This window comes from Erinaceus europaeus, chromosome 1 (assembly GCF_950295315.1).
Source record: "Erinaceus europaeus chromosome 1, mEriEur2.1, whole genome shotgun sequence".
Classification (NCBI taxonomy): Eukaryota; Metazoa; Chordata; class Mammalia; order Eulipotyphla; family Erinaceidae; genus Erinaceus; species Erinaceus europaeus.
This window is the reverse complement of record NC_080162.1, coordinates 109,516,565-109,531,068: the sequence shown is the minus strand read 5'-3', so window position 1 is coordinate 109,531,068 and position 14,504 is coordinate 109,516,565. Positions and strand designations below refer to the sequence as shown.

At 43.1% G+C, this 14,504-nt stretch overlaps 1 protein-coding gene across 50 annotated transcripts in view; it reads right to left on the bottom strand.

The window, feature by feature from the left end:
* SORBS1 (sorbin and SH3 domain containing 1) overlaps positions 1-14,504 on the bottom strand; it is a 331,521-nt gene that overhangs the window by 139,510 nt on the left and 177,507 nt on the right. For 43 of the 50 annotated variants that reach the window (XM_060193311.1, XM_060193305.1, XM_060193352.1 and 40 more), the window contains 2 exons: positions 5,386-5,412; positions 5,131-5,243 (listed from right to left, as the gene is read on the bottom strand). In XM_060193311.1, coding sequence (XP_060049294.1) covers positions 5,131-5,243; positions 5,386-5,412 — 140 coding nt within the window. The remainder of the gene's footprint in view (positions 1-5,130; positions 5,244-5,385; positions 5,413-14,504) is intronic. The other 7 variants (XM_060193338.1, XM_060193364.1, XM_060193433.1 and 4 more) reach the window with 1 other exon arrangement.

Here is a 14,504-nt window from a genome sequence, read left to right as displayed (position 1 = left end):
AGTTTCACTCATATGTGGAATCCCGAGAATTAATACACATGAACTTACAAAAACAATCAAAACAAAACAAACAACAGCAACAACAACAACAAACCAGAAGCAAACAAATTTTCTAAGACTGGTTTTGAGAACTTTAGTGGTTATCTTTGGGAGGAGGAGTGGTAGGGAGACAGAATTTTGGAGGTGGGTGTGGTGGAACTGTATTTTACAGTCTTGTAACACATTATTAATCACAAATGAAAAATGAAAAAAATTATATGGTCAATCTATTGCATAAGGGTTGAGACCAGATATGGGGAAGGTACAAGGGTGAGGGTATATTTTAGAGTTGTATGTTTGTTTTTTCACTTTATTTTTCACAGAATGCTGATAGGATGTTAAAAAGGATGAACAAGTGGGAATTGGGTGGTAGCACAGTGGGTTAAGTGCACGTGGTGCAAAGTGCAAGGACCGGTTTAAGGATCTTGGTTCGAGCCTCCAGCTCCCCACCTGCAGGGGAGTTGCTTCACAGGTGGTGAAGCAGATCTGCAGGTGTCTATCTTTCTCTCCCCCCTCTCTGTCTTCCCCTCCTCTCTCCATTTCTCTCTGTCCTATCCAACAACAATGACAACATCAATAACAGCAATAATAACTACCACAACAATAAAAAACAAGGGCAACAAAAGGGAAAATAAATATTTTTAAAAATTTTTTTAAAAGAATGAACAAGTAATAAGTTTTTTAAAATGTTTTATGAATCTAGATTTAAACACCAACCCAGAAATGAACAGCAAGTAAAATCTATCCCTTAGGCTCAGTTTTCAAGTTATAAGCAAACTAAGTGGAGAAGACAGAATTTGGACATCCTAGTTTCACACAATGCTTATCCTTTCCGTGGGGTGCCCATGATGGTGCCAGCAGATTGTGGTCATATGGACCAGCCAGAGATATAAAACTAAGAGTCCCTCTTCAGTAGTTAGCAGGAACAAAAACTTCCAGCTGTACTTACTTGGTTTGAGTGAATTCAGGCTGTGGGCTGAGGGCTAGGGGCTGGGGGCTGGAGCATATTTAGACTAAATGAGGCTCTCTAGAAACAGAGCATTTGAATTAGCATCCACCGAGGGACTGCTAGGTAAACTGATAGTGTCAGGGAGTTAAGTCAAAGGAAATTTTATATGACTCAAACTTCCTTTTACTTTGAGTTCCCATATGAGGCTGAGTGTTCTGCATAGCATTTCTTCTTGCTCAGAGATAGATATCAGCTTCAATCAGTTTTTTTTTTTTCCCTCCAGGGTTATCGCTGGGGCTTGGTGTAGGCACTACAAATCAGCTACTCCTGGCGGCCATTTCTTCCCCCCATTTTATTGTATAGCACAGAAAGAAATTGAGAAAGGAGGGGGAAATAGGGAGAGAGAAAGACATCTGAAGACCTACTCTACTGCTTGTGAAGCGACCCTCCTGTAGGTGGAGAGCCTGGGGCTTGAACCCCATCTCCTTGCACGGGTCCTTGCACAGTTATGTGCTTAACTAGGTGCACCACTGCCCGGCCCCATGAGTCTTTTTTTTTTTTAACTTAATTAGACTGTGACTATATATGGTGCCAGAAATATTACACTAGTCACAAGCTTCCCCAAAGCTCTGACCCTGCAGAAGGACTGCATCCCCAAGGTGTGGACAATGCAGAGAGTCAAAGGTCTTCCTGTCCTGTGGCTTCTTTTAGTCCTAAGGGAGGAAGGGGGCATGCATGGTCACTTCATGAGGAAGGAATGGATTCTTATTTTGCTATAAACATAGCAGGAACCACATAGGCAGTTTCCACTCTCTGGTTAGGGATGAAATTCCACTGAACTTTGTAGAAGTTATGGTATCGGGTAAGTGGAGCTATTTGAAGAATCTGAGGAACTCCTTGTTTACCCAGCTCCAGAAGCTATCAATCCCTACCCTTCATGGAGATGCTGAGAGAGGTAAGAGCCCTGGTTCCCTGTGACCTGGGGGTGAAGAGCTGAGGCAGCTGAGAGGAAGGCAGAAGTCCAGACAGGCAGGAGGAATGGCAGCTTGGGACAGAGCAGGAGACAGTGTTCCTCCTGGATCTCCTACTCACTTTTTGTGGAGATGCTAAACTTGCAGGGCTCTGAGCACTTTCTTCATCTAAAACTGAGTCAGGGTCTTCACCAATTCAGCCTGCCCGGGTTTTGCCAGCAACAGCAAAGGCTGACAGACCTGCCTATGGTCATACAGGTGTCAGTTTTACCTTCAGAAACCAAATGCAAGAGGTGATGCATGACCTAGAGGTTCCTGAAATACAGATGCCCAATTTCATACTGTATTTACAAGACAAATCTCTCTCTCAGAAATGTATCAAGTTTTCTGTAAGATGCCAGAAACAAATACTGGATAAAGAAAAGACAATATGTTAGAGGATACTTCTCCTTATTACTAGGGCTTACTCTTTTATAAAAGTTTTCCTATTTTATTTCTTTATTCCTTCATTAATTTTGGATAGAGACAGAGAAATTGTTAGGAAAGAGGAAGATAAAGATGGGGGGGCTGGTATTAGCACACTGGGGTAAGTACACATAGTCAAACAGCAAGAAGCAGTGCAAGGATCTGGGTTCGAGCTTCCCACCTGCAGGGGGGTCGCTTTACAAGTGGTGAGGTAGGTTTGCAGGTGTCTTTCTCCCTCCCTATCTTCTCCTCCCCTCTCAATTTCTCTCTGTCCTAACCAAAAAAAAAAAAAAAAAAAAGCCACAGGATTCACAGTACAAGCACTGAGGCCCAATAATGACCCTGGAGGCAAGTGTGTGTGTGTGTGTGTGTGTGTGTGTGTGTGTGTGTGTGTGTGTGTGTGTGTGTGTGTGTGTGTAGAGAGAGAGAAATGGAGAAAGGCAGAGGGAGACACCTATAGCACTGCTTCACCAGTGATGAAGATATTCCTCCCCCCCCCCGACTGCAGGTGGGAACCAAGGGTTTGAACCCAGGTTCTTGCAGTCTGTAATGTATGTGCTACTGAGTGTACCACTGCCTGGCCCCCACTTGTAAACATTTTAAGAACAATGTTTAACACACTTGATTCAAACACCACAAAAGTCTCGATATTGCTGTGGGAAGTAACTGTATCTAAAAGGCATTTATTTATTTATTTATTTATTTACAGGCATTTAGAACGGTCTATGGCAAACGCTAGAAGAAGAAGAAGAATGGTCTATTTAGAAAATCTATCCCCACACCTTTGGAGTTGCCCTTTGGACCAAGTCACTGATGGTAACAGATGTGCTTCTATCTAGGCGCTGATAATCAGAACTGTTTGCTAACATGGATCAGAGTCAACTGTATCCATTCCTCAAGAGGATGAGAAGGAAAGTGTATCTGCCACGGACAGTGCACTTCTATACTGGGAAAGCTTTTAGAAATGGAAACATGGGGAGCCGGGCAGTGGCACAGCAGGTTAAGAGCACATGGCATGCAGCACAAGGACCAGTGTTAATGATCCTGGTTTGAGCCCCTGGCTCCCCACCTGCAGGGGGTCACTTCATAAGCGGTGAAGCAGGTCTGCAGGTGTCTATCTTTCTCTCCCCTCCTCTGTCTAACCCCTCTGCTCTCTGTCCTATCCAACAACAATAACAATAATAATAACAAAAATGGGGGGGGGAGGAGCAGTGGATTCGTGGTGCAGGCACTGAGCCCCAGTGACAACCCTGGAGGTAAAAAAATTTTTTTTAAATAGGAAAAAAGAGAAAAGGAAAGCGAAGCAAAGCAAGGCAAGGCAAGGCACGGAAAGGAAAGAAAAGGAAAGGAATGGAAACACGGTGGCAAGTCACTATTAGGCCCTGCTTTCCCACTCTCTGTAGATAATGAGGGCTTCAGGTGGCCAGGCCCGCATGCAGCTTCTGACTGGCTCCAGCCAGTGACTCTGCATGAACATGGTTGAACCTTCAGGAGGCAAGGGAAGAATGAGTGAGGTGCTTGGCTTCATTTTAGGGGCCAGTCCAAGTTGATATCCTGAGAAGGAGAAAGGGGTGGAGACCCAGAAGGAATTCCTGGTTCCCCGCACTTCCAGCAGGGCACTTTCATAAAAGGCAGGTGCTGAGAAAGAGAATTACGCAAAGAACATGTCTCTGCCACCGTTTTTTTTTTTTTTTTTGAACAGAACATTTTCTTTAAAAAATTTTTTTTATTATATTTATTTATTTGTTGGATAGAGACAGCCAGAAATAGAGAGGGAAGGCGGTGATAGAGAGGAAGAGAAACAGAGAGACACCTGCAGCCCTGCTTCACCACTCTCAAAGCTTTCCCCCTGCAGGTGGGGACTGGGGAGCCCAAACCTGGGTCCTTGAGCACTGTAACATATGCTGCTCAACCAGGTGCACCACCATCCAGCCCCACAACTTCTTTTAAAAGAAAGGAGTATCCTGTTCTGTAGACATGGTTCCTCTCTTTAGAGGCACCGCTTACAGCTCACCTGAATGAAAACAGACTCTATCCCTTTCATGAAAAGGGCCAAGAGGCAACAGAGAAGGGGAAAGAAAATGAAAAAACAAAAACTGCTTCAGGCAGGAAATTTAAGTACAATTATCTCTACTCCAGTCAGAAGGGATTCCTTTTATAGGCCAGATGTAGACAGTTCCAGCTCCACTGTATGTTGTCATTCTGACTTCTCCCTGCCTGGTCCTTGGGACTCCAGCTTAGGGATTGGTCACAGCCAACTGATCTTAAGCTGGAGGGACAGAGCTCCTGGAGTAAAGCCCCAACTCTAGCCAATTAATGGAATAAACACAAGAGCACACACTTCTATGCGATATCACCCTCTAAAGAGTTTCTAACAAACAGGCTGACACCTTTTCCTCACTTCTTCAACAGTGAATGGCTTCCCTCTTTTATAATATTCCCTCATGTTTTCAATCAAGAGAATATCGGCTCTGTATTCATTTCTCAATTCCTGGTACAGGCCAACCTCAGCCCCTATGCCTCCACTACCATCGACTTCTCCCTAACACTGCTCCTTGTGGAGTTTTTCTATAATTGGCCAAGAGTGTAACTCAGCTCCTTGCCCATTAACCAGCCAGGCAGACGGAAGTTACACAGTCTAAGCTAAACGGTTGGAAAACAGGTACCACTCACCAGTCCCCTCCCACCCCTGAGCAATATGCCTACCTGGGCCTTTTCAGAAGGCAGGTTGGGATGCACACTTCTGTAGCCCTTGGCAGCAAGTGAAGAGGGCTGGGCGTTTCCATTGGCATTTGCGTTGGAAGAAAGTCTCCACTTATCTGAGATTAAAATAAAGAAATTGTTAAAAAGAAAAAAAGAAAGAACCCCCTTCATTCATAGAGAATATTCCCTGATTCCACCATAATTTTAAAAACCTTAAGTCACAGCTGGGAACAGAAGTCATTCAAGTTGAAACCATACCTGCTGAAGAATTCTCTGACTCCAGAACTTTTGTGGCACAAAAGAATGAAAACAAGAAAAGGGGGAGAACAGAGATGGTTACATGTACAGGAAGTAAGCATGAGAGCTGCATAAGGAAGGCAAGAAGCCAACACCCGACTGCCTGATACAAAATGCCCTCAGTCACGATGGCCCAATTACCATAGGAACCCACTCAAAATGATGATGCACTCACAGGCGCTGACCTTTGCAAACACAAGGCTCACATTCACAGTAATGAAGAAACAATTGTCCCTTGACATTCTTATTTTACAGACAAAAAGGCAACAGGACTCTCTACTGTCCAGTTCCTGCTCATGCCCAGGCCCCTCTGAAGCTGATGCTGAGTGAGTTCTCATTAGCAGGCTGGGTAAGTGGCAAACCCAGGAGACAGAAGCAGATAGGCACTTCTATGACATTGCTGTTGGCTCTGGGAGAATGTGATTGAAGTCCTAAAGTATCTGCTGTGATAAGGACTTTCCCCCCACTCCTCCTCCCCCTGTCTATGTTTCTTCCTTCTGTTCTTCCTTCCTTTCCCTCTCTTTTCTTTCTTTCTCTCTTCCTCCCTCCCTCCTCCCTCCCTCCCTCTTCTCCCCTCCCTTTCTTTCTCTTTCTTCCTTCTTCCCTCCCTTTCTCTTTTCCCCCTCTTCCCTCCCGTCTCCCCTCCCTCCCTCCCTCCCTCCTTTCTCTTTCTTTCTTTCTTTCTTTCTTTCTTTCTTTCTTTCTTTCTTTCTTTCTTTCTCTCTTCCTCTTTCTCCCCCTCCCTTTCTTTCTTCTCTTCTTTCTCTTTGTTTTCTTTCTTCTCTTTCTTTCATTAAACAAGCCACACAAACACATCAGAATCATATCATTCTCTCTGAGTTCTCATCACACTAAAAGGCACCCCCTTTTCTCCCTTCTCAGCCATCAACCAATGCATCTCAAGGACCCTAAACCTCTTTGAGGTCATTTGACTCACCTAACCCCATGAGGCAGAAAAGCACTGTGATTATAAGTTCAGTTGGGAAGGTGGCCTAGCCAATTCAGATCCTAGCTCCACTACTTATAAGCTCTGTGGCCCTGGGTAAGTTATAAGCCTCTGTTCCCCCATGTGAAGAAAATACAGATAATGATATGCCTGCTTCATAAGTGTTGTTAAAAGAATTAAATGGTCTCTTTAGGAGATAAATAACTTCTGGGAATTTAATGCATTGCATGGTGATTACAGTTAATTACACAGGATTATATACTTAAAAGTTGCTGAGAGGAAAATTTTCTCACCACAAAAAAGAAATGGTAATTACGTGGCACGAAACAGGTGTTACCTTGCATGACAGTGACAACCATTTGCAAGAATATAAGTGCATCAACTCTACATGATATACACCTAAACTTCCACAATGTTATATGCCAGTTATATCTCAAAGCTGGGGAGAAAGTAATGATTACATAAAAATCAATTGTAACTTGAGAAAATTAAATTATATAAAAATTGAATTTTTATTTATTTATGTTTAAAGGAAACAGAAAGAAATTGAGAGGGAAGGGGAAAAGAGAAAAGGAGAGAGAGAGAGCTGCAGCACTGTTTCACTACTCATAAAAGTTTTCCCCCTGGAGGTGGGGAGCTGGGACTTGAACCTGGGTCGTTGTGCATTGCAGTGTATGTGCTCAGCCAGGTACACCACCTCCTGGCCCACAAGATTTTATATTAATAGGTAGCACATTATATAATGCTTAACAGTGCCTGGTGAAGCTCAGTCTGCTATTATCATCTACTGCATAACCTCTTTTCTCAATTCTCTACCCTTCATCTAACTCAGGAGTCAGCAAACGTCTTCTAGAAAGAGCTAGATAGTAAATGTTTTAGATTTTGTGGCCCATGTGATCCCCATTACAACTATTTAGCTCTGCTGCTATAGAACAAAAGCAGTCATGGGCAGTTATAGGAGTGAGTCAGCATGGCTGTGTTCCAATAAGCCTTTATTAAGGACACTGAAACTTGGAAGTCCTAAAATTTCATGTGGCATACAAGAGTCTTTGATTTTTTTTTTTTTTTTTTTTTTTTGCCAACTCTTGAAAACTATAAAGATGTTCTTGCTTTATATGGATCAGACAAAAGCAGGCCTGGCCAGACTTAGCCCGTGGGCGAATGTCTTTCTTTTCCCCAATGTCTCGTCCTGTCTAACTCTCTTGAGATAGAGGAGGCAGCATTGCAGCTTTCACAACCTCAGGTTCCATTTCACAGGGCTTCCTGCAGGACCTAAGAGGAGTTTTCCAGATGTCAAGTTGATGACAAACACCTTTCAAAGTGCCAGGCATTGTCACTTCTGTACCTATCTAGAGTGCTTAATTTAGAGTACACAGCAGGTCTGCAGGTGACTGCTCTACCTCATGAAGAAAGAAACATAAACCAAGTGACTTGATCAAAGTCACATGACCAGAGAATGACAAAGCTCACAGCTAAGATAGATTCCCTAACTTCTTCTCACACCAAGACCCCTAATTTTATCTGCTCTATTCTTACCTTTGGGTTCCCCTTTATTAAAGAAATTGTCCTGCTTTACATCTTACTGACTTACAGCCACCACGCTGCAAATGCTACTATGGATCCATCCTGAATTCCCTGGGCACATGACCTCACCAATGTATCCTGGAACCTCACCTCCCCAGAGCCCTGCTCCACTAGGGAAAGATAGAAACAGGCTGGGGGTATGTATCCACCTGCCAATGCCCATGTCCAGTGGAGAAGCAATGACGGAAGCCAGACCCCTCACCTTCTGCACTCCATAAAGATCTTTGGTCTATAGCCCCAGAGGGATAAAGAATACAGAACTTCCAATGGAGGGGAGGGAATATGGAACTCTAGTCACAAGAACTATATGGAATTGTACTCCTGTTATCTTACAACCTTGTTAATCATTATTAAATCACTAATAAAAAAGTAAAACATAAATAAATAAAAGAAATTCTATAGACTCTACTACATCATCTGGTATAAGGATGAGTTTTAGGGGGCCAGGAGGTAGTGCAGTGGGTTAAACACACATGGCATGAGGCACAAGGACTGGCATAAGGATCCTGGTTTGAGTCCCTGGTTCCTCACCTGCAGCAGGGGTCACTTCACGAGCAATGAAGCAGGTCTGCAGGTGTCTGTCTTTCTCTCCCCCTCTCTGTCTTCCTCTTCTCTCTCAATTTCTCTCGGTCCTATCCAACAACAACAACAATAACAACAGCAATAAGGGCAACAAAGTGGGAAAAGGGTGGCCTCCAGGAGCAATGGATTCATGGTATAGGAACCGAGCCCCAGTAAGAGCCCTGGAGGCAAAAAGAAAAAAGTAAGTTTTGAAGTGATGAGCTTTGTGACTTAAAAAAATAATAATAAAAACAAACCAGGATCTCTGGCTAATTTTGAGACTCAAAATAAGAAAACGAAAATGACAAAGCAGTCAGCTCACCTCTCTAGGATCACGTGAGGCATGCTGTGGACCACACAAGGCGGCCACCATCACTCATGAAGACCAACCTACATTCCAAGCCTAACTACATTCGATGTAGGAACAAAAGACAAGGTAGGGAAATCTTCTCCATATACAGTTTAGCTGCATTAGAATCACAAGGAGTGAACTTTATGATGTACACAACCCAAGTATGTGTCTAGCCCCCATCACACTGAAGGAGGCTTCGTGTCATTCTTCTGTCTTCTTTCTCTCTGTCTCTGTGTCTTTCCATCTGAAAAAGTCAGCCTGGAGCAGTGAAGTCCCAGTGATGGGGAAAAAAAGAAAATCACAACACTCTACCTCCAGAAGTATCTGACTTGACAGATGGGAGGCTAAAGAATATGCATTTCTTTCCCTTTTTTTTTTTTTTTTTACTTGTTTTATCACTTTATTTGGGGGTTTAATGATTTACAGTACAGTGGCTGACACAAGAGTACAATTTCTTTTTATTTTAATTATTATTGGATAGAGCCAGAGAAATTGAGAGGGGATGGGGGATACAGAGAAGGAGAGAGACAGAGAGACACCTAGAGCCCTGCTTCACCACTCATGAAGCTTTCCCCCTGTAGGTGGGGAGTAGGGGGTTGAACCTGGGTCCTAGCACAGTGTAGTGTGTGCGCCCACTGCCTGGTCCACTCTTTTATTTATTTATTTTTAATTTTTTAAGAGCTACAATTTCTCATCTTCCAGCCATAAATGTCTGCAAGACATTCTCACCTCCAACTTCGGTACTTTTCCACCACCAATGCACCAGGACCCCAAAGCTCCCCTGCCCCTCAGCTCGCTCCTTCCTTCATTCTGTTCTTCCTTCCTCCTTTCCATTCTTCCCCAGAGTCCTTTGCTTTGGTGCAATACACTAAACCCAGTCCACGTCTAACAGAGTGTTTTTTCTTTCTGTCCTTGTTTCTTAGGTTCCACCTATGAGTGAAATCACCCAATATGCATCCTTCTCTTTTTGGCTCACTCACAAGAATATGCATTTCTATCATCTTCCCAGGAGATGCTCAAACTGGTGGTCCACAGTCTCACCTGTGGACCTGTGAAAAGAGATCATCTCTGCCTCTGTTGAGTCATCGGGGAGATGGAACAGAAGTATTGGACCCACGGTATATGCTTACTGCAATCAGACTCCAAAACCTAAGGAGAGGCCAGTAGACTACTTAGCTGGTGTTATGTGTTGTGCCAGGTTGAATTCCTGTCAGCACCCTACATGATGTAGTGGTACTCTGTTTTCACTCTCTCTCTCTCTCTTTGTCTCTTTCCCTCTCCCTCTGTCTCTTTCTCGCCAGTAAACAAACTAATAAGATAAAATTTCCCCCGGAAATAGCAGGGTTGAGTTTGCCATGCAGTAAACAGCTTCAAGAACAAAGTCCTTGGGGATCAACTCACTTTTTTCCTTCTCATTTCAAATCTTTGTAAGTCTTCAACTTACATGGCAATACCTGAAAGAAATCTCCAGATCTCGTTAAGTGTTCCCAACTGCCTTACTAAAAGAGAGTGGTATTTCTGGCATTTTGACATCCTGCAGGTGTTATCTGGTTTCCTACATCTTGGAGGGAAACTGCTGCCTAAGGTCATTTGGGCCTGAGTATGGCAGGTGCAATTTGATATGCATAACTATCAATAATTAACATTGGCTGAAGATTATCAAAACACTTCTTTCACTACAGATACCTTAGACCTCCCAAGGTAAGAGGAAAGCTTTAGAGAGTTGAATCCTAGGTAGGTTTTACAGCCCTGAAAGGACCCAGCTTCTCTATGAGAAGTGCAACTTATTTTACTGTATCTTCTGTATATATATAGTCTAATCTGGCCTGTGACCACAGTCTCCGGATACTTTGAGATTATTCTGTACTAATAGCATTTCTTTGTTCTAAACTTATTTTCCTAATCGGTTCTTCTTTGGATAAATTTAAAAAATATCCAAGAGTTAGATGAGATGTTAATAAGAGGCCTAAGTTGACCTCATCAATGTGTCCTAGAACCCCACCTTCCTAGAGCCCTGCCCCACTAAGGAAAGATAGAGACAGGCTGGGAATATGGATTGACCTGCCAACACCCATGTTCAGCAAGGAAGCAATTACAGAAGCCAGGCCTCCCACCTTTTGCACCCCATAATGATCCTGGGTCCATACTCCTAGAGGGATAAAGAACAGGAAAGCTTCTGGAACCTGGTGGCTGAAAAAAAGAGTTAACATATAGAGCCAAAAAAATTGTTGACTAATCATGAACCTAAAGGCTGGAAAAGTTCATATGAAGAGTGGGGGGGGGGAGAGCTCTGTTTTGTAGATAGTAGGCCTATTTTAGTTATGTTCCAAAGAGCCTACGACTATACTAGTTTTTTTTTTTTTTTTTCTTCTGAGCCTGATATCTGATATGTAGGTGTCATGGCTGGAAAAAGGACCAGAAAGCTGGATCAGAGAAGAGAGTAGTTCCCAAATATGGGAAAGGTATATAAATATTGTTGATTGTAAACCATGATGCCAACCGGACTTCCCTGGGCAGACGACCCCACAAATGTGTCCTGGAGCCCCGCTTCCCCAGAACCCTGCCTCACTAGGGAACGAGAGAGATGCTGGGAGTATGGATCAACCTGCCAAAGCCCATGATCAGTGGGGAAGCAGTTATAGAAGCCAGACCTTCCTCCTTCTGCACCCCATAATGACTCTAGGTCCATGCTCCCAGAGGGATAAAGAATAGGAAAGCTATCAGGGGAGGAGATGGGATATGGAGCTCTGGTGGTGGGAACTGTGCAGAATTGTATCCCTCTTATTCTATGGCTTTCGTCATTGTTTCCTTTTTATAAATAAAAATTAAAAAAAAAAAGAATAGGAAAGCTATTAAGGGAGGGGATTGGATATGGAGTTCTGGTGGTGGGAATTGTACCCCTTATCCTACAGTCTTGTCAATATTTCCATTTTATAAATAAAAATTAAAAAATAAATAAATAATTTTTGGTTCATACTCCCAGAGGGATAAAGAATAAAGAAGCTTCCAATCGAGGGGATGGGAAACAGACCTCTGGTGGTGGGAACTGTATGTTTTGGTACACCTCTTATCCCACAATCTTATTGATCATTATTAAATCACTAATAAAAAGTTAAAAAATACAATAGATCTAAGAATAGTATTCCACATCTTTTTTGGATTTTTATTCACTTTTATTTATCTTATTTGTTTTTTATTCATTTTTTATTCATTATGGCAATGAATTTAACCTTTCTGAAAAAGAGGTAAGAAGTCTTAGTCTTTGCCCTCTGGCTTCTGAGAGGTCATGTCTACCGTCCTGACTAGTCATCAGAGTGTCTGTGTCTATAATGTGACTTTAGTTGGGGTTTGGAGCTCTCTAAAGCTCAGGAACCTCCTTTTTCAAATATTTATTTATTTATTCCCTTTTGTTGCCCTTGTTGTTTTATTGTTGTAACTATTATTGTTGTTGTTGTTGATGTCATCGTTGTTGGATAGGACAGAGAGAAATGGAGAGAGAAGGGGAAGACAGAGAGGGGGAAAGAAAGATAGACACCTGCAGACCTGCTTCACCACCTGTGAAGCGACTCCCCTGCAGATGGGGAGCCAGGGGCTCGAACTGGGATCCTTACACAGATCCTTGCACTTCGCACCACGTGCGCTTACCCACTGCACTACTGCCCGACTCCCGCTCAGGAATCTCTTAAAATGGACTAGAGACTAACACTACCAGTCACATAGACAGTGAGTAATGTCTATAAAAACTGCACTCAGCAACTGAAGTGAACATCCTTGTTGGAAATACTCTGCTCAGATTGTCAACCTTCAATGCTGGGACCTAACCTGAACACAAAGGAAGCTCCTGCTTGGTTCTTCCCCTGACTCCATCCCATGTGTTTCTATCGTTGGTCGATTTTAGCCTGTCAGCTCCTCTGGAATAAACCGTGATTATGAATACAACCATTCCCAGCGAGTTCTGTGAGTCCTTCTAGCAAAGTAGCAAACCTGAGGATGGCTTACAAGGTCCCCTGCTCTTGCACTTGGTGTCAGAAAGGAGGGTGCGTTCTTGTGGGGTCTCTCCCCCTCCAACTTCTCAGTTGGCCAGAATTCTCACACAAACACTCATTAAAAGGATTTGGAGTTAGCAAGGACAGGAAGTGTCTTTGGCTGATTCAAAGTCAATTATCTTATGTGTTCATTTGCTATTACCATTTCAGGAGAGCAAATGTAAGGAAATGAGTTGATTCTGAGTCCAAGAATCTTTATGTACAAAGTTAAACCTTGCAGTCAAGAATCCAGCAGGAAGGACTGAAGCCAACTGGCACGGAATTAACAAAGAAGTCATTTGAATTGAACTCGGCTTGGAAGTCAGAACACTGAGATTGATAAACTGCAGGTTATTTCAAACAGGAAGCTTAATGCCTTGCCAATAACCATTTCAGAATCTATGTCTTCTCTTGAATAATAATAATAATAATAAAAAGTGGTTGGGGGGCAGGCAGTGGCACACGTGGTTAAATGCATAGTACTAAGTGCAAGGATCTGGGTTCGAGTTCCCAGCTCCCCACCTGCAGGGTTGAAGCTTCACAAGGGTGAAGCAGGTCTGTAGTTCTCTCTCTTTCTCTCCCTCTCTGTTTCCCCCTCCTCTCTCAGCTTCTCTCTGTCCTATCCAATAAAATGGAAAAAATGGCCACCAGGAGCAGTGGATTTGAAGTGCTGGCACCAAGCCCCAGTGATAATCCTGGAGGTAAACAAACAGACAAACCCTAAACCTGGGGATACTGAAAGAAAGTCACTCTGAACCAACAAGGCCAACACACCAAGGCCTGGGTAGGCAATGACAGGAAGCAAGGGTAAGGTTTGAGATCTCTCCCAGAAGTAAGGAGTCAGCACTAAAATGACCACAATTCTTCCCAGGTGATTCTCATCCCCAAACCCAAGGGATACAACCAGAAAATAGGAGGTTAGTCAGGAAGCCAGAGTGGGAATGTGAAATCAAGTTACTTCCTGAGGACACCAGACTAAAGGCTGGAGGCTGTGTTCTAGTGGGCAACACCACAGGCTCCACATTCCACTCTACCCGAGACAGGATCTCCAACCTCTCAGTATTCACTTGGACACAGATGGCTCCTAATTCCACAACCTTAATACCTACTAGAAACTTCCTCCTCCAAGTTGTTACCTTGTTAGGAAATCAAGTGTATCAACAACAGAATTCCACATTTCCTTTTCACACCCTTCACAAATCCATCACTTCTCCTCACCTTTTCTTCCTTTCTTTTTCTTTCTTTTCCTAAGATGATAGTTTTAGTACACTTGTTAATCACTTACAAGAGCACCAGATACATAAAAAGTACCTTATATTTTAATGGAACTCAAGACTGTGTTGGAATTGATTCTAAAACTAAATGAAACTAGTAGCGACAATTGTGCTGTAAACTATTAACCTCCAAATAAAATGAAGGGGGGGAGCTACCCTGTCCTCTCACTGAATTATTCGATTCACAAAGACTCTAACATAAGCCCCCTCTGGAGAGCCTCCTTGACTTGGTGAATTTCCATTTGAAGTGACTGTTCTCATCAACCAGGGAAGACAAGTTGAGTCAGCATGAAGTCCTACCTCTCTCCATAGTCCTCAGACATACTGCGTGAAACCCT